This window comes from Lineus longissimus, chromosome 4 (genome assembly GCF_910592395.1).
Source record: "Lineus longissimus chromosome 4, tnLinLong1.2, whole genome shotgun sequence".
In the NCBI taxonomy this organism is placed as follows: Eukaryota; Metazoa; Nemertea; class Pilidiophora; order Heteronemertea; family Lineidae; genus Lineus; species Lineus longissimus.
In genome coordinates, this window is record NC_088311.1 from 1182364 (window position 1) to 1202189 (window position 19826).

The 19826-nt window shown below is 42.2% G+C and overlaps 2 protein-coding genes across 4 annotated transcripts in view; one reads left to right on the plus strand and one right to left on the minus strand.

Annotated features, from left to right (window-relative positions):
• Positions 1 to 1339: 1339 nt before the first annotated feature.
• Positions 1340 to 4490, plus strand: LOC135486421 (uncharacterized). 2 transcript variants are annotated; one of them, XM_064769202.1, is made up of 2 exons: positions 1340 to 1700; positions 2457 to 4490. In XM_064769202.1, the coding sequence occupies exon 2, from the start codon at positions 2466 to 2468 to the stop codon at positions 4020 to 4022; it is 1557 nt and encodes a 518-aa protein (XP_064625272.1). In that variant the 5' UTR covers positions 1340 to 1700; positions 2457 to 2465; the 3' UTR covers positions 4023 to 4490. The 2 variants fall into 2 exon arrangements, with proteins under 2 accessions (XP_064625272.1, XP_064625271.1); XM_064769201.1 differs by having other exon boundaries at positions 1340 to 1696.
• LOC135486422 (QRFP-like peptide receptor) overlaps positions 4486 to 19826 on the minus strand; it is a 41083-nt gene continuing 25742 nt past the window's right edge. The window contains exons 2-7 of one of the 2 annotated variants that reach the window (XR_010446698.1): positions 17765 to 17886; positions 14193 to 14316; positions 11063 to 11283; positions 10481 to 10598; positions 6442 to 7127; positions 4486 to 4887 (exon numbers count right to left, since the gene is read on the minus strand). Coding sequence is in view for 1 of the 2 variants with exons in the window: in XM_064769203.1 (XP_064625273.1) it covers positions 6735 to 7127; positions 10481 to 10598; positions 11063 to 11283; positions 14193 to 14316; positions 17765 to 17886 (978 nt within the window). In the remaining variant the exon portion in view is untranslated. Of the gene's footprint in view, positions 7128 to 10480; positions 10599 to 11062; positions 11284 to 14192; positions 14317 to 17764; positions 17887 to 19826 lie in introns of both variants that reach the window. The other variant, XM_064769203.1, reaches the window with a different exon arrangement.

Genomic DNA, 19826 nt, shown 5'->3' on the forward strand with positions numbered 1-19826 from the left:
GTGGAACAACTATCTGCAGAACCTCAACAGGAAGGGGAGCTCGTCGAGCGAGATGATTTAAGCCTTCCGATATCATCAGCCGAGGAAGACTCGGGAAACTCTTTGGCATGTTTGGGCGGGGCGATTGATCCAACCAATGATTTAAGCAATGAGTTTACATTGGACCAGTCCCACCCGTGTCATCAAAGCAATTCCCTACCGGTCTACATGCACACGGAGTCCGTCGTCATTGAATTAATGCCGGTTAGGTCACAAACGACTCATGCCTTTCCCGGGAATGATGCGACAATAGCAGCGCCAGCTGGCGAGGGGACGGTTGAAGAAAGACAATCGAGCTCCACTTCGTTTCACTCAGTTTGCAGGATTTGTCAGCTGAGTCGCTGCGAAACGGATGAAGAACTGGTAACAGCAGGGTGCCATTGCAGAGGGGGCTTAGAAAAATGTCATCGGAGCTGCTTGGTCGAATGGGCACTGAGACGGAACTCAAATCGATGTGAAATATGCTGTGATATCTACGCCGACATCCCACCGCCAGGTCTTGGTGGTTTGGACCTACGAGAGAGACATTTGGCGGCGTGGTGTGTTGATGTACAAGAATGCACCAGACACAGGCGACCATGTTTATACTTCCTCTGCTGTGTTCTGTTCGCCGTCGCGGGGATTTGCGGTTACCTGACTGCCAGGATGCAGGCCCTGTACCAGGAGACATCGACTGATTGGCGCGCAACTGAAGCAGACATGGAGACAACACGATTCCTTTTTGGGTTCTGTGTATTCATGCTTGCGTTTTGCATCACTCTAGCAATTGGGGTCTCTGCAATATGGTTATCAATTGAGATTGCCTCGTATTGCCACCGACTTACAGCGCGACGCGACACGAGGCGCAGGCTTTTGCGACGCCAATTACTCAGGCAGGGGAGGATCACAATAGAAGAGTTCTTCAGGTTGGACTCTGAGTGGCGAATGAGGGCTATTCTGGCCCAGCACCCGTCAGCTGAGGTGGTGTGATATATAAAATTCACTGCGACTATGCGGCAAAGTTTTGCTTAGATTGTTATCATATCCACTGGTTATTACTGCCAATTTATTGTAGGCCTTATGTTTAGAATAAGACAATAAATGCTTTATATCTGTTCCTCTGTGCTTTTTCCTCGAAAAGGTAATGCAATAACTGTAGAAGTTGGGAGTGGGTCATACCAATTTAATTCTTCCCTAATCAAATATCATAGGTCACTATATATCAAATGGAACAACATAAATATACACCAATTAACAATGACGCCACTGCCCCCTCCCCCTTTCGACTCAAGTAGCTCACTAAAGAGAATTCTACTTGTGATTTAGCCTATTTGCAACAAAATTGCAGCATCTGTGGATCTTTGAAAACGCAGTGGCAGCATCATACTGTGTCAATTGTGGGAACCATGCTAGAATTTTTTATATCGCCCGATCGAGAGTGTTGCACATACGCCAGCTATTAATAATTGCGCCTCGATATCTTGCTGTCACCTATTGAATTCAAGCCGCCGTGCCCTAGATGGAAGCGTGCATTGTGCAAACAGTTCAATGCTGTTCAGCTGAGAGACTATGGTTGGCACATAATAATGGTGATCTGCAACTATCACGACCGTGTGTTTGAACGGTTCTTTATGGGTGGATACAACGTGATATCGATTTTCTAAGGAACTTTTTCAAGGTAGGTAAGTTGGTTTGGCTATGTTTGTGCCGCCTTCAGGAAACCTGGGTTTACCGAGACAACACACTGCATGCAGGTAATGTGCATGTCTGACCGGGGTACTGAAGACCAATGGCCTTTGGCCTTTCCGTTGTAACGTTCGCATTGGCCTACTTTGCGGGGCACACTGCATGACATGTCATACAATGTAGGCCATACTGGTATTGCAAAAGCCAAATTTGAGTCGTCGAGTAGGGCATGAAGCTGATAGTGTAGGACTAGTTCTGATCTTATCAAGGAGGGCTTTGAATAAGTCTGATGATTCAAAGGGCCTGTGGAGGTTATTTCTTCAGCTACAACCCTGATTTCTCAACATGTATTTTCTGGCATGTCATTTGCAATGAATGTCTCATCCTGAACTAAAGGGGCAACACTTGCCCCGACTTGGCACTAAGCAACGAGTGTGAGGGGATAGGACTAGGAGCGTAGGGCCTTCGAATAGCTGGTTACTCTAAGATAGGACTGACTCTGGTATTCGAGAATGTGCATTCCTAGAACTCTTATGAATTATATTCATTGGACGAACCACCTGATGTGAAGATAATATATACCCTCATGAATTGAAAATAGTCGCACTTAGCAATGCAGTTCACGATGTCTGCGATAGATGCTGATAAGTGTCGATGGTTGTAGTAAGGCTAAAAGGTGGAAAAGCTACCGCTTATCTCATATGTCTTGAAAAGTAACCCTAGTTCCAACATAAGTGTTTTCTCCCTTTCAGAAATGTACCATGGCCGCGGGACGTAGGACGTGGGTCGCATCGGTCTTCAGCCTTGGCATTTTCGTCCTGTGGCTACTAGGCAGGAGGCTAAACTTACACACTAGCTTTAAGACTAATAAGAGACTTTTCGAAAAGCGCATTCTCGTCGCAGTTCCATTCCAAAAAGCAGTTCAATCGAAAGATAAAATGAAGGACACTGGCGTCAGTATTGTATATACAAAACCGCATAAGTTTTTTGACTTGAGTAGGACGACCTACATAAAGGAGCTGTCAGTCCCAAGTCCTAAAGCAACGCAGCAAATCGTAATTCCAAAGCCAACGACACCGAATATTGCCCATCTGTTCACTCCTCACAGAACTGAGCCGCTTCCCTCTAGATGTGTTTACAAGGAAACGCCGAATTTAGACTTGTTGCGTGGACATGAACCGCAGGTATGGCAGAATGTTGCCAAAAGGACCATCATGGTATTTTCCGCCTTTTTAGACTCGAGAAAAGAAATAGGCGGCCGAGTTATCCGCGTGTTGGCCAGTGGCAAACAGGCTCGCTTCGGTCACTCAGGGAAGGTGTCGTGTGTCCTCTGGTTGCAACAGGACTCGAATATAGTTGGCGTCCCGACAGATGCGTCTTATGAAGTCATCTATGAAAGTCGACTTCATCCGTCCATGTATACTGCTCATTTTATAATGTGTAAACTAAGAACAGTTGGAGCTAGTGCTGAATCCATCCTCGGAGTCTCGGTTGTGCCTGACGTCTGTGGAATCATATCGAACACGCTAAAGGTCATCAAGAGTAAACCGTACCTCGCCCAAAATAACACATTCAGTATTTGCCTGTCCCCGATTTACGGCAACTACGACAATACCCCCGCCATCATAGAACACATTGAGATGCACAAGATATTAGGTGTGGAGAGGATTACTGTGTACGTGCTTTCAGTTGGACCAAATGTGGGTTCGATTCTGCAGCAATACCAGAAAGAAGGACTTGTGGATCTGGTGAAATGGAGGTATCCATACTCTAAAGTGTTGTGTGATTATTTTGCTCAGCGCGAGGCCCTGAACGATTGCCTCTACAGGAACATGGGCCGGACTCGTTACTTAGCAGTAGTCGACCTAGATGAGATAATAACGCCACGGAAGACACTGGTCTGGGACGCAATGATGACGAGGTTACACAAACCCGAACGTGCAGCGTATCTATTTCAACATGCATACTTCTTAAATATGCAGCCTAAAAACTCGAAGCCGACCATGTTGACTCAAACTGTCTTTTCACGTCCCAGTGAGGTGTTTCCTCCCGGAAAGATTCGATGCAAGTCGATTTACGAGATGGAAAAGACAGTTCAGGTCAACATTCACTTTCCTGATACGCTGTTAGCCGGCGTTCAGGAATACATTGTGCCAGCCGAGGAGGCTATGCTGCATCACTATCGCAGTGAAGTGATGCAGATATTCCATGATGGTAGGAAGAACTTTACGTATATAAAAGATACATATATGGTCAACTATGCCAACCGTATTAGGAAAGCGTTTTCTGACCGTATTAACATGTTCAACATCGAGTAGCTCTGACGACTTGGATTAAAGGGGCAATAATGTCGTGGGAGTTGTACTAATTGTGATGTTTGTGGCGATAAGCGCCGCCAGCATGTAACCCAACCTCGTGGATGAGAGATATCCAGATATCCATATCCAGAGGCCACCCGCTCTTTGGTCCTACTTCCGATGAGAAAATAAGAGCCACATAAAGAGGCAATCTAACCCTGCCTGATGTCTTCCGGAATACGTCGTTATTTAGCGCTTGATTCTGGCGCTTAGAGCTCAGTTATCAAACCTACTTGATCCGGGGCCACCGCAACTTTCGACGCTTGTACTGTGGGAGGCGTTGACTTTAAGTTGGTGCGGCTCTGAACCGAGTTACTTGTGTAGGAAATGGTGCTTTCGATTGTGCAGTATTCTCCTATTGGCTGATTGTCTTCAAGACTGCAATTTGTTCATTGTATTTTGAAATTATAAATTAAAAGATGAGTTTTATACCACGTATTTTTATTCTTTATTACGTTTATATACAAAATATCCCAAACATTTATCACTTCACATCCAATGAAAATACAGTATATACAAGATATGTATATAAAATCAATACCAGGGGGAATCTCTGTCCTCTACAAATAGGTTTAAAAACGCCCAAAAAACTTGGTCTTCAAAATCACTTTCGATACTAGTACCAGGTAGGATTTGTTAACCATGTGATGTTGACGGTGGCTAAACTTGTATTTTGGTGACCACACTTTGTAATCTTTTAAGATGAACCATGCTCTTGGCAGAAGTCTTTGTAGGTTTTCTACCTGGCTAATAACGATATCGCCCGTCCACGCCCATTAATGCTGGCCCCTCCGGAGATTCAGTCTAGTGACAGACTTTCGTTAATCTGAAACAGAATTGCCGTCAGGAGTATCTAATATCTTTGCCAGATCGGTCAAAACATAGATCATGTGGTTTGATACGAAACACTGTTAAAGCTGCCGTAGGCAATTCTCATGAAATGTACTATAGACGTATAATTCCCCCAATGAGACGTTTTCACCAAATCTCCAGCTCTGTAGCTGATGGAGACTAGATTCGGTCCTGAAATAAAAAATTCACATGATATTCTTGCCCGACGAATGATATTTTCCCAACCTGATGTCGGCCAATCAAGTGGAGATACAATAAGCGATAAAATTCGCTGATAATAACGATTGTCTGTTGATAAACATTAGTCCATTGTTGAATAGGAATCACGACACCGATCGGAACATATTCGACATATTTTGTGCAATTATACGACGTCCTTTGAAAACACAAGAACCAACTCATTACTGCGGACGAGACACGAACTAGCCATTATTTTTCTGTTAATTTGTTGCTTGTGACTCGAATACGGGAAGAAATAGTTTTGTACAGACATGAAAAAGAAAAAACAAGCTATGGATAACATAACAAAGAAAGGGTTACTGACAGGCAAGATCGCGTGGGACTTCAACTAATCACGTCAAACATTCGAACGGCGAACAACTGGTTGATGATTTGATTCGGCCCCCATTGCCGTAAGAGGGGAATGTCTCTGTTGTACACGGTATGCGATGAATGGAAGTGAGGTTAACTCCGGTGAGATGGCGCATTCACCATCAACACGCTCCTGTTGAGTAGATGTTCGATAAAGAAGCGGTGAATTGACCAAACAAATGCTGCAAGCATTCTTTGCCCTGACATGCAGATTGGTGATAGAGCAGACTGGAGAAAGACAGGACTCACCAGGAACACAACTTGCGAGAAATATGACTTCATGACAAATCATGATCAAATACGTTGAAGACGACGAACACAGTAATGAAATAGAAAGTGGTCAGGAGTGGTTATCAGAATGGTCACTGATGTACGTTGTCGCTACTGTAGCTTTTTTTGATGACAAACCTTTTAAAATGAAAAATGTACATGCCAGATAATTTGTTCGGTATCACATTAAAAAATAAAAATCGCCACATTAGCATGATTGAAGAGTACTTTACAACGATACAACGATACCACGTACTACAATTCACTTTAAAGTACCACAGCTGTCAACTGGGTACTAGTATATCAAATCTATGGTTGGAATTCATAGAAAATCTGACATGACACACATTTAGCCATTTCGAGGTTTCGTTGGCTTCGGATTTTCTTGCCGTGCCTATGTTATTGTCTCAGAGTTGCGTGGGTCATATCCGTGTCATATCTTGGTGGAGGTTCAGGTCCTTTGGGGGGGGGGGGGGGCAAATTATTGCATATTTTGAATGCGATGAGTTTGCAACATAAATTGATGATTAGCTAGAAGTAACTGCGGATAGATTGTTAGAGAAGGATCAGGAGAAATGGCAACAAAGAAAATGTAGCGTACATGCGTATTTGTTAAGCCTTTCTTAAGAATATTGATGGAAGCATATCTGAAACGTATTTCACGTACAATTGCCCGAAGCTTTCATCCATTAGCCTGTGAAGACTTTTCCCTTCCCGTATCCGTCTTGAAATCATAATCACGACCACTGATATCCGCCTAGTTTTGTCGATTGCCCCGTATTCAACGCAGATCCACCCTTGTTGAGTTAAATTCTCCGTCGTAGTTCTAACAAACTGCTAAGGACTGAGGAGGCCATGTCATAGAAACTCCCATTGAAAAGCGACGGAAATATTTACTTTCGTACTTTGTAAGGGCTCGTTGAGGCACTACCACCAGTCCTCAGCTGATTTAATAGTAATTTACACAGCATCTTCGACCACACTATCCGAGAAGACAGACTTGTCATACTCGACCTCTGTTTTTAGTGAAATCCCTCTCGAGAGTGACGTGGTTCTTGTCTGAAAAGATGCTTGGGTTCCGAATCGGTGCCTGCGCGCGTAGTTTTTTCCATGGATACACGAACACAACGCGTACTTAAAACTTTGGCGAAAGTTTTTCGACATGAACGCGTATACCACTGGATTCACACAACTATTCACATATGTTAGTAATGAAAATAGAATCCTTAAAGCCTTGAGTGGTCCATGATGTAGCATTGGGATGTACCCAAAAGCGACCATAACGTTATCGACCAGGAATGGTCCCCAGCAGATGCCAAATAGGACGATCACCGCAACGAGCATCTTTATGACCTGAAATGAGGAAAGGATTGTAACAGACTATGTTGGTACAGAATTGGTCTTGGTTACTCTTGGAGATTGACAGCATACTCGTAGATGACACAGACTTGGTATGACTATAGCTTTAGAGTAATGCTAAAAGAATCTTGGCGCCAGCGTCGTTGACAAGAAAATTGAAGCACTCAATTGTTCTTTTTCTGTCTGAGGTAGCCAAATGGTGTTGTTGAGGGACATGTAACTGCGGGATGGAGCAGATTATGGTGAACATCACCATATACGTACTAGTATATTCATTGTAAAATACATGCAATATTGACTTCGGCCCTGCCAACGACCTAAAGTGTCAAATGGAACTGACGTTAATTCTGACAAAAAATGCAATTTAAAATCCAAAATAGATGAGATTGTAAGCTTGTATATTTCTATCCGATAACAAGACACTATCTTCCATCTATTGCGAGTGCCACTGCGGTAGGTGCAAAAACTGTGTAAAGTCATCTTCTATTATTTATCTCTTTCTGTTGGTGCCTTTAAGCGGAAAGCGCACATTGCCATTCGGTGTAGAAGTCAAGATGCCTCCAATTGGAATTTTCATCCCCACGTGTAAGCACAGTATGCGAGAAGCTCATCAATACATGCGAATATCGAGAACATTGACAGCACAGTTAATCAAAAGTGCTAAATAGGCTGAGCTAAAACTGAGCAACAAACCTGTACTTTCTGCTGTTGAAATATGTGATTTACGTCACTGTCACAGGAAGACTAATTCAATCTTCTGGTTGTGAGACAAGGCACTGATTATATATATACTTAGTCTCCGTTTTCTGTCTGCATCTGTGAAGTTCACTGCAGTCCCAGAGCTTCCTGTTTGGTAACACTACCCAGAAAAGCTATACTTTAGGTTTGATTCATGATAATACAATGTAATTCTTTTGAACGTAGCCTAATATAATGGGATAGAGCTTTGAAACTTATCAAAACAAAATCTAGGTGTAAACCGACTCCACTTCCTGATGCCTATTTAGTGTTAGCCTCGACCACCTACTGGTTGAACAAAAGAAATGTAGAAGCCCGCGCTCATTGAACCATTTTTTCTTTATAGGCATGAAGCATGCTGAGACCGTCGTGCCAATGTGGGTGGACCTTAAATGTGTCATGGACCATCTGTGCAGTGGCGACCATGGTCACCGCGAATGAATGTTGGTGCGTTGCCACGTCTGCGGACTAACAAACAGAGAGTGCGTGCACCAGAACTAGACAGACCAGACGCAGACATGTCCTACCTGTCGTACAAGCTTATCCTCCATTGGCGACACGTTCTGTGTCTCTGTTTTATCGTTTTTATCCTCGGAACCCTTAAAGACAGATTTTCACTGGTTTATTGATTGTGTTCGATCTTTAAACTCTAATTAACCGACTAACCGTAGACGGCTCAATTCCAATGAAACTTTCTCCCTTGCGTCCATTCGCCAACAATGCCAACAAATTGTATACTTAAGAATTTAGTGAGCATGTATATGTTTGCTTTGACGAGGCCTGATAGGTACTTAGAAAGTAATCGTAATTGCCTGCTTCGTGTTGCCCTCCGCTCAAGGACTGCAATCCACCCCTAGTCTGTTGTCATCAGTATCAGTTCCTGCTGGTGCGTGTCACCCTTAATGCCCTGGCCCGCTGCGCAATATTCAAAGAAAAACACCACCCCACGTGAGGTTTGTTGCTGCCAGTATCAATATGATTCAGACTGATACTTTGCGCATGATGATCGTGAGCAGCCGGCCCTCTCTTATCTTGCATCCAGAAAGAAGATTGGAGATCCTTAAAGATGATCGAAATATAATGCAGTTGCAAATCAAATTTTCCCAAGACAGTACCATTTATAAATCCACGATAAATCTTATCAGTGAAGAAACCATTACTCAGTACTGATCAAGTCGACATCATTTCCCCTCAAGATGTTGGGAATGACGGCAGAAATGCCGGATGATATTTCTTCATTATAGCCAATACTCAGCATTGGTAAAGTGTCAAAGTGGCAGTAATGGGGTTTCACGTTTAGGCGTGTGTACTTCCGTTCAGAGATCCAGAAGTTCTCTCAATAAAGCGGACACAAACTAGACGGTGTGGCTGTCGAAAATGTCCCCCTGGAAAAAGTGTCCAGCCTTATTGGACGGATTATGGCATTTGGTTCTAAAGAGAGCATGACCGGCAATACCTCGGAGCTTAAAAGCACATAATAAATTCCTTTCTCCCCCGGACATGCTCTCCTTGGGCAACGTTCCTCAGGTTATTCCAGTGAGGATTCTGTACTCCTGATTGGAACTTTTTAAATCAAATGCCTTAAGGGCACATATTGTCTGTCAACGTTAAAGTGCTCATGGCCTACACTTCTCATTTAACCTTACTGATATACATTGCTGACTAAAAGCTTCGTACCATTATTCGTCTGCATCACTTCGAACACCTTGTTGATTACAAAAAGATTTATTTCACTGTCTGCTAGAAATCATTCAATTGTCTTAGTCATAAACAGAACTCTCGAAACCTTCAGCACTCAGGATCGATTATTTGGTGATATTCTTTTTTTGGCACCCAGAATAGTTCGGTTGGTACCAGTATTTGATTTAACTATAGGATGTCAAAGGTATGGCGAAATGCTACAGAATAAGCTTAAGGCTTCTATGTGACAATTTTTGCCTGGTTTCATCGCCAAACAAGGAACAGATGAGGCATTTCTAAAAGTCTCTTAACCTTCATCAGACATCACAATCTGATCAAAGATGTCGATTCACTTCCTAGGCCAAGACCGAGTTCATCTCTTACCATCATGCTTCATTCAGCTATTCAATTCACTTAAGAGCTTTTCCCTTACGTGCTTACGCTCAAAACGTCAATCGCCGCACCATGCCTGAGAGTCAAATACCCAAACCAGCCTAAAGCCCAAATCAAATTTAACTGTCTGCACCTTGTTTCACCGCCAAAGCAAATTATGAAGCGAACGTGATTGCCTTTTAATAAGATTCAAGAGTTTAAGCGTCAGCCAGCCATCCTATTTCCCCTGATAATGGCTTGCCACCTTTGACATTGAAAACAGCTAGCGATCCGATTAGGTAAGAAAAAACAATTTTAAGTTATTTTTCCTCAGTTACGCTTTTTCTGTTTCCTGCGAAGGAAACATTATCTTTCACTTATTGTAGAAGGTGTCAGAATTGGGAAATTCGTGATATTTTACAGTTAATGTAGTTACTTGAATCTCCTAGTTACCTTTTAAAATGTATTTCCGAACTCATGGACTCGAGGCAGTGTAATAACGAGAGCAGCGAACCCAGTCTAAAAGGTTTTTTCGAAATCAAACTTATGTAGTTTACCTGTTTTCGTGTTTTATCATCGTCTGCCGGCGCTTTCTTTTTCAGCATCGGTCGTCTGCTACTGTTGCCGCCATACGCACTGTTGCTAAAACTCGTCTCGTTGTCGGACACAGAACCACTGCAATTGAACCACGAGTGTCGAGTTATTAACAACAAGGGGGTATGAACACCTCGGCAGTCATTGCTGGTCTTTGAGAGGTGCGGAAGGCATGCAGGGAGAATATCCCGATGACGGTGACAAACACATTGAGCTGACATGAGTGCTTCTTCCCCAACCCTTCGCGGGCCGCTGGGACACGATACGCCACCATTCAGGCTTTTTGTTGAATGTAAAGATAACACAGAAGGTGGGAATAATGTAATTATTGCTATCACTGAGTTCAAGTTCTCTACTTTCGCCCTGTGGGGCTTTTGTTTTCCCCGATAAGGTAAACGTTGAAGAAAATGGACGAATTTGAAGCCCAAGTGGCCGAAATTGATTCGGAATTTGAGATGAGGTATTGTATTGAGAAAGATAGCTGCATCAACCTGTACGTAGTATGGATTTGGTTATGGTGTTGGCAATATGACCTCGTTACTTACTTTCCTGAGGTCATAGATATCCGCTGTGACGTCACAACCCATAGCTCTCTACAGATGCTCGCATACGCCATTGACATGATTGCGAGAGGTATAATAAGAACAAGTAACAACATGTAGATCTCATACAGCTGGGATACTATGCATTTGGACCACCGCTTGATGCACCAGTATAAGTCTAGCTCCTCCAGTTTAGGATTGTCTACACCAATCTTTTCATGTAGCTGAAAAGGAAGCAGAAGCGTGACAAGATTCGGCATAAATATCCATCCATTCCTGACCTCGAAATAACAAGGATTTATGTTTTATAATCATCATCAATAATACTTTCAAGTAACGTCAGTTTGAATTATAAATAAAAATAACGTGTCAGTTTTAATACATTATTCGCAAAGCGTTAACACTGATTCCCGAGTCTACCCTGGATCCTTCACTAAGCTCAGATGAGCCACCAGCGCACCTGAGCATTTCATACTCCATTATTCCCATTTGGGTGGGAATAAGGCATGACAGGCAAAGTAACCTGCCCAGAGTCTCACGTCGACTGTGCGGTTCGAATACGGGGACCTCATGACCGCCAGTCAGAGACCAAACCCAGTTATACTGACTGCGGGACAGTTATACAGCGGGGCAATACGGATACCACCATTTGAATTCAAATTCCCGTTACCCAGATATTCTTCATGAGTTCACGTTCATGGTTTCGAATAACGAATAACCACTATTCAAACATCGTCGTTTTTTAACATCATTTGTCCGTCGTTCATACGAACCAACCTATTTTTTCAGTCGACAATGATACGGATATATCATGTTATTCTGTATCCCCTTATCGAAAATTGGCCATGTAGTTTATCCGAGTATAATCCTGTGTGTTTCCTTGCGTCATTGTGTGAGCGCGGATGTTGGAATGTATATTTCCTTCATCCGCTGCCTAACTGATACCATCGCTCAGGAGATTCATCCAGGGTCGGTAGAATGCTAGCACGCCTGGAAACTTTACCCATTTATCATGGAGGTTATCTCCAGGTGAAATGAGGCACACAACCACTGAGAAAAATGGAAGGTTTTTTCGTAAAAAATATTTGTTAGTGAAAATGCCACGATGAAACCTTAGCATGTCTCTGTGTCAAAACAAGGCTAATACATGTGATCTCTTGTAAAAGTGAAACATAACCAAGGTGCTTCAGAATTATATTGTTGGAAGATTCCGTCCTATACAACTGCCCCAAGAGATCGCGAGATTATCAACGAAGACCATGGTTCACAGAAACAGATTGAAATCAGAGCATGTCGTCGTCAAAGGGCCCATCGCACACAAGATAACTTGTATGGAGCACTGTCCTAGGTAATCAAGGAAATACTTCTAGATGATAGGAGTCTTTGTGAATGAGCTGATTGGATCGTCTCGAGATGAGGGGAAGAGACATCAGATTCAAACAGATCGATCATGATGGTGCATGAGATAGGGAAGTCTCAGAGCAGGTTCATGGGCTTCATGTTATCATGATTGACTCGGTTACCGCTCATTGCTTGGTAAAATCGAACAAGTATAATGTTGTTAAGGGCTGAAAACTGCCCTCCTTGCTTGTAGGATAATTTGTGTCTGCTCTCGGAGACCTCTTACGACACCAACTTTGAGCTTTATCACACATGCCCAGAGGGCAATTCTTCAGCTCGCGCGATGCCTTTGCCCAAGAACGTTTTAAGAAGCCAAAGGTAGAACCAATGGCTGATATAACTGGTATCTGTACCGTCCTTTGACATATTAGGGACATTCGCTTGATTCTCCATGAGATTGCGTGTGCCGCACTCTGATGCTTTATCCCCTTTGCCTGCTACATTTGTATGTCTTCTTCTTTTAAACTTGGCTTCCGTGCCGACACAAGAATTAGTCAAGTTGATTTGGGTTTGCATGACTGTTCATTTTCATCATCTTTCTCATTCTTTGGTCTCGTTCTTGCCTTAGGGCAGGTTCACTCACTGGAAAGCCATCTTTATTAGCCTATTCTTGTGGTGTCAACTTTAAAGATCAAAGAAGGAAGAACGGAAAATTGTGCCGAGTGTACAACTGACACCATTTTATTGTAAATTACTGAACATCTCCCTCTGGTTCTGCATCTATTCCGGTAGTTGACTCATTGTATCGAAGTCAAGTCTTATTTAGTCGTTCCTTCCTAAGTTGCGCATATTGTCCCTGGTGTATCTCACCAGTTCGATGTGCCATATTGATGATTGCGAATAATTTCACTTGGGACTAGATTAGAAAACTTAAGAAAACGAAATTTGAATTAGAATTCAGACGTAAAAACAGGTTGTCAACCACTCATAGCTATCGATGAGCACTTTAATTCTATTTTCTCAAGTTTGTGTAAGAACAAGCAAATTGGAAGGAATCACGGCCAAAACAAAAGCTCTTGATGTCCTGATTTACATCAATTTCAACTTTCGGGAGATGAGTGTACTTTTATGGGGCTCTTGATGAGCTACTAGGAACCCTGAGAAGCAGAGAAGGATTTTCCCTGACGCCTATACGCGGCATGGGAAATCAGTCATCATCGTAAAGGGCTTGAAGAGTCCCTTGACAAAAAATGCATCACTTTTACTTTATCGCCTTTTCTTAATCTTATCACCACTGTTTAAGGTGTCCGCGTAGATTGTGAAAAGAAATCACTACCACTGTACCAAGCCTATTACAATAAAAGTTGACTTTTTAAAGTTAAGTACAACTGTTTTTGATGCACTGAGCAACTTCCAGCATTGGTCCGTCAATGCCGTCAGGTTATTCCAAAAGAGAGATAAAACATCTATTCTATTAATTATCCTGTGGAACGCAAGGAGGATGCCAGTCATGTGTCATAAGCTGCCGGAAAGCTTCGGGATAAAGAGTTGTGATCTGATTCGAATCTGCGCAGGGCAATCACTGAATGAACAAGTGGAAAAAACTATCCTGGGGAACAAGTTGTTTAATGGGATTATGGGTTACGGGAAAGGTGTGTCATTCAGGTCTTTTCCTTTCGAGATATGAGGTAAGATGTGTATGCTCAAAGCATTTTGGGGTTGTTGATCAATTGTACATAAACATTGAAAACAGCCCCGAAGGACAACATCATTTTGTCTGCTGCAATCTTACCTGGCCTATCAGTATTGGTATGGCGAGTACAAATGAGAGGAACCACAACACTATGATGACTCGTCTTGCTCTGCTAGGTGTACACTTGTACTTGGCCCGCATCGGGTGCAGAATGGCATAGTATCTGAAGTAAAAGAAAATAATGATGACCTAACAGAGAGAAAAAGGTCAAAAAGGAAGGTTTTTTGTCTAATTGTGAGCGAGACTTGGCATTGCTGCCTTCCATAGCTGCTGTAAAGGCCAAGGTCAGAGGATCGATTTAAATGGAGATATCGAATAGAATCTCGAATCATCCTTTTGAGCTATCATACATTTGCCCACACCACAGCTATCGAAAGTACACCTCAAACACAGATCAATGAGGAAATTGATCAGTGATTTTGTAATTAGTCTCTCATCTATCTAAGCTAATCTCTCCACTTGTAGCTATTTCAGGCTAGTTCGATTGGTAACAGTGTCGTGGTGGATAAAGAGCAATCATGTGCCGTTCTAATGACATGTCAGGGTGACAAATGCCTTTCATATCAGCAGCTATACATATCCAATGCCTTCCATGTCCGCATGTTCAAGTAAGCTGTCTGTACGCCTGATCCTTTGCGTGTTTGTTGACCAAAAACTGCATCAATTTGAAGTGTAATGATCTACTTGCCGTCAGCGGCACTGGGATGGCTAGGACTACTCATGGTCTTTTATCTATGTTGAGTAGAACTCTGGATGTCGCCTTCTTAAAGTGTGTGGTATCAGCAACATTGAATTAAATGACATACATGTAGTGAATGCAGTCAACGATCAAACATCCCGATGAAAAAACAGCTAGGCAATACGACGCAATCAAAAATAGCGCTTCTAGCTGTTAGTGCGAAAATTGGCACTTAGTACGTCGAAGAGTGAGGTAAAAAGGAAACATTGCACTTTTTAGCACTGGTTGTCTTTCTAGGAGAATAAAAATACCATTATAGACCTACCAAAATAAAGCTTCAAATAAAAGTGTTTCGGTTATTGTAAGCAACAACATCGGTAAGTGTGCTCTCAGCCACCTCCTTACCCATAATGACCTCAGCAGTTTAAAAACGTATTTGTTATCCTACAGCTTGCCCTAATGATGTCTTCGAATCCGGTCACCTCCTGTTGAAGGAAGGACATCAAAGCGTTCTTTTTCCTCCTGTTTTTCATCTTTTTCCGGTAATTATCTTCTTTAAAATGTACGAGTTTTCTACCATAACTTACACGTATGGAGACGATCGCGAGTTGAATACTTAATATGCCCATATCCGATTTTTCATGACTAATTATGGTACAAAAAGCTCATGAATAATTACAGCTTGAAGAATCTGAATATACGCGTCTGAATTACCAAATCAAAGTTAGGACAATCCCTTACAGATTCGAACAGACGAGGAAAGGTTTGCCCTGTCGGTTCAATTGGGACTGGATTCTTCGATAACCGTCTTAAAACCCCAAAAGTAAACTTATGTTTGGCGCGAGGGAGAAATAACTTAACCGGTTGATGGAGACCACTGTGCAGCATGATTGGAATATTGACGACCAGAGAGAGTAGCATGTGATTCGTTAACTAGATTCGCTCAAGAAGCAAGTGTCATACGTGTGGTACATATCACCCTGTTCTTATCCTCACGATTGATGAAACGAGAAGTACTTACCATATCATGCTCTTATCATTGTGACAGACGGATGTTTTCCCCTGAGATAGGCCCTCGTTTATAGATAGTTTGCCAGCCTCTTTTTACTTTGAAAATACTTATTGACCTTCAGGACCACTTCCTTTCGCTAACTTTGTTAGACGACCTTTCTTCATCACAAATTTCCATTACATGTATATGGTAGGTTTAGTAGTCCTAAACTATTTCTGTTTAATTCACTGACTGGGAGGTAAGGCTTTCTGGAGCTGGAACTTTATTATTGAAGATGTGGGGATTTTAGTGAGCTGGTGGTTTAGGGTTGCAGTGGTGTCATGTCATTTCCCCAGGGTATGAGATTATCTCTAGGAATTACCATGACACAGCTTACTAAGGCTCATGAGACTCGATACTCTTACCTTCCCTTTGACAAGCAAACCTCCCGCGTGGTTTCACGACTGGTTCAAACTGACAGCTTTGTTAAGGCAAGGTATTGGTATTTTGTTCATTTTAATAACATTCTCAACAATAGTCTCTTCTTCCAATCACCACCACTGGCGAATGGAAAACTAAAGCACCGACACTGAGAACAGTGATGCCGGGTGCATGCTGACAGATGAAAAAAATTTGAGTTCAAATATTTTTTTCACTTTTTCACTTTTTTCTGTTCAAAATGAAGAAACATCATCAGTCCCCAAACATTTCGGCTTTGAAATTTTTTTTAGAATTTTGAACTTATGAAAAGATTCAACTCTGAAAGATGAAAAAATGTCTAAATCCATATACTGAGATGAGGGATATGATTTGCGGAGTCTCCTATGTTGATGGTTAAGGCTCAGACTCGCTGTACACATTATATGATCCATTCAAGACAAGATATTTATGATGAGACCTGAGCTAATGATTCTACGGTAAGCTTGAGGGCCAGTTAAATGAGTTCCCATCCAGACGTCAGTGCAGATATCTGTATTAGGGGTGGAAGATGGGTTCATCACACCAACTTATCCAGAACTCATTACGAGACAGACATCATATTTGCCGAAGTGCTTGCGGCCAGGTTAATACTCGCCATACGGCAGTAATCTAATATAGGCGAGCTTAGCCTGCTATTGCCCGCATCGCCCTGGACTGATATGAAGTATTTGACGGAGTGTCAACCCAAATCGGCTTCACTCTCTGATACGAGGATTGAAGAGAGATTCACCAGATGGAAAAACCGAACCATAAGGAGTATCAAATGATTACTGTTGGCTCTTTGTAGCGTTGAGTTTCTGTGAGACCGGATGAGGTAGAACGTTATCCAACCATTCAAACCTTGGGTTACTTCAAAGCTTCTTGTCTTCGCATTATTTTCTAACCTGGAGACTGGCATTGATGCTTAACTTCCAAGACCAACTATTCTTCAACGTTCCTTTGGCCACACTCGATTTCATTTGACCTTTGAAATGGTGAGCTTGTCCATGCCACTTCTCTACATTCTCGCCAAGGCAGCCGCAGATATCCAATTCTATAACTCTATCGTTGGTTTTACTCTCATCAAATAGATATTCTCCTGTCTTTGACTATCTTCCTTTTTGTTCCTTTCTTACAGAGTGATAAGTATTCGCCAGTCATATCACACCTAATGCGATCAACAAGTTCAATCAAAGTTCCTTCACCGAATCTATAGGCTGAACGCTAGGTATTGTATGATAAAAGAGGAGGGTCGCCAATGGGAAGATAATGCTTGAATACAGAGTAATCTTTCTCGTGGTTCTAAAATTGCATGACTTACTCAAGCTAAAAAAGTTACTGTCTTCACTAGACACGCTTATCTCGTCAGGTTAGTGTTGTTCAAGGAACAAGGTAACGAACAAACAAGTTGGTCTAATTCTGCTCAGTTCATGCTACTGATCTTTCCAATAACATATTCTAAATTGCTTTAACTCCACGTACCTTTCTACACTCATAGAAGTTAGCGTGAGCACGGAGCAAATGGCTGACACATTCGTCATGTAGTTTACGAACTTGCACAGGAAGTGGCCGAACTCCCAAGTGTAAGAGAAGAACTTGACAAACTGCAAAGAAACAAGTAGAAGTTGTATCAGTAGTTGATGTTGCCAAGAGCTGAATGTGAATTCGTTGATGTCGCTGAAAAACAGAAGTAAACGGAGAGTAATGGTGTCTCAGTCCTCCGGGTCATCGACCTAACCTTGTTATCAGCTTCGCGCTTCTGGTAGCCACTTTCTGCGAAAGCACGCCCCTCCCCCATATTTCAGAAAACTATATTTGAAACTAGCTAGGGTTTGTGGAGTGCCAGAGCTTTCTCTGAATCCTGGAGCTGGATAGTGTAATTGGAAAGAGAATTCATTCAACAAAATTTCGTAAAGTAAATCCTCACTGCATAGCGTAGAGATAATACATTCTTGCTTTTATGTTGCAGAAGTATGCAAAAAATGCTTTTGGAATGATATGCCAACTATCATTGCCATCTTTATTTGTGACTCTGGACTTTTCGATCTTTTTTTCAACAACCAACTAGTTGGGGGAAGAATGTTTTACCAAAACAGCTCGACTTCAAAGCCGTGCTCTTGGAAACACTCCATTACTTCTGGAGCATCTTGAGTTATTGATTTAAATTTCGCATAACTCAGAACCTCCCTCGATCCCTGAAGCCTCGCATCATTTATATGGAAAACGATTATTTTCTGTACCTGCTTTATTCTCGCTAAATAAGCAAAATTGATACCGTTGACTACTTTATATTGGCTAGCTAAGTTCCTTCACTGGGGCACCGACCCACTCGCTGACCCTATCGCATACTGCCCTGGGGCCAACGAAAGTGATTTGGATGGTGAACGTTGCTAAGGGCAAAGAGGAATTGGCATGCGGCCCGAGGTATGAATTAATAGCCGGTGAAATTTTGTAATGATTCGTCAGGTACAGACGATTGACTTTAGCTATCGTCCATCTGTTCATAGTTTTTACCACGTCATCTTGTCGTCATTTTGTGACCAGTGACAGCCAAAAAATGACATGATTGCTCAGAATATACGCCAACAAAGGCTGGATGGTCAGATAACGGCAAAGAAGAGCTCTACCAGAGCGTACTGATTACTTGATCCGTCAAAGCTTCCAGCAGACCCAAAGTAAGGTTTATTGACTGTCCAGTGAGTAAAAAGAACCGATATTAAAAAATGCTTCGTTTATAGTTACGTGTACAAGGAATGGTCGTAGCTAATAATTTCGGTGAATAACATAAATGATCTGACTGAGATTGACAAGAGCAATATCATAGAGACTGTCAGAAAATATTCGGCATCTTTGGTCATCTCCTACGGGAACTATTCTGCCTAATCCATCCATCGCTTTTATTCGATTAGCTCTATCGTAGGCCGACAAATTAGCCCGGTCTAAATATTCACCACACCTGCCATTGGTGATGTAAATACTCCAACATTCACTTTGATTATAATTTCACTCAATCGACTCGGGACATCCGAAGAGACAAGAGACTGGAACTTCGTTTGGTTGCCAAGTGGTTAGTAATCGCCACGCTAGATGATTAAGACTCCGACGTCTCCTTTAATGGAATACATGAATCGACATTATCATGGTGATACATATCCTTGGACGCAATGGGAAATCTTACGTGATATGGTTACTGAATCTGAAAGGTTAGATAAGAAAACATCATATCATCTATAACGATATTACGTTCTTGTCGGTAAAGATTACAGTAAAGTTTAAGGAGGTGCTATTATAATAACGCTATAGAATGTAGAATGTAGAATGCGGTATTCTTATCCCCCCCCCCCCTCCCCCAAAAGACACCATCGATTACTAAATTGCAAAATCCTGTTCGATGAACATGTCCGACCTAATACAGAAATTACGAAAACGAGCACAGTAACCCTACAATGCATTCTCCGCCAATAGTTGTTTCTTTTGCTTTGTGTCATAACATGTTTACATCTCATACCCGTGTCAGAAAGCTATGCCAGGAAATGCTAGTTGC

Coding starts and splice junctions, on each gene's coding strand:
- LOC135486421 (XM_064769202.1), top strand. CDS start 2,466: ATGGCCGCGGGACGTAGGACGTGGGTCGCATCGGTCTTCAGCCTTGGC.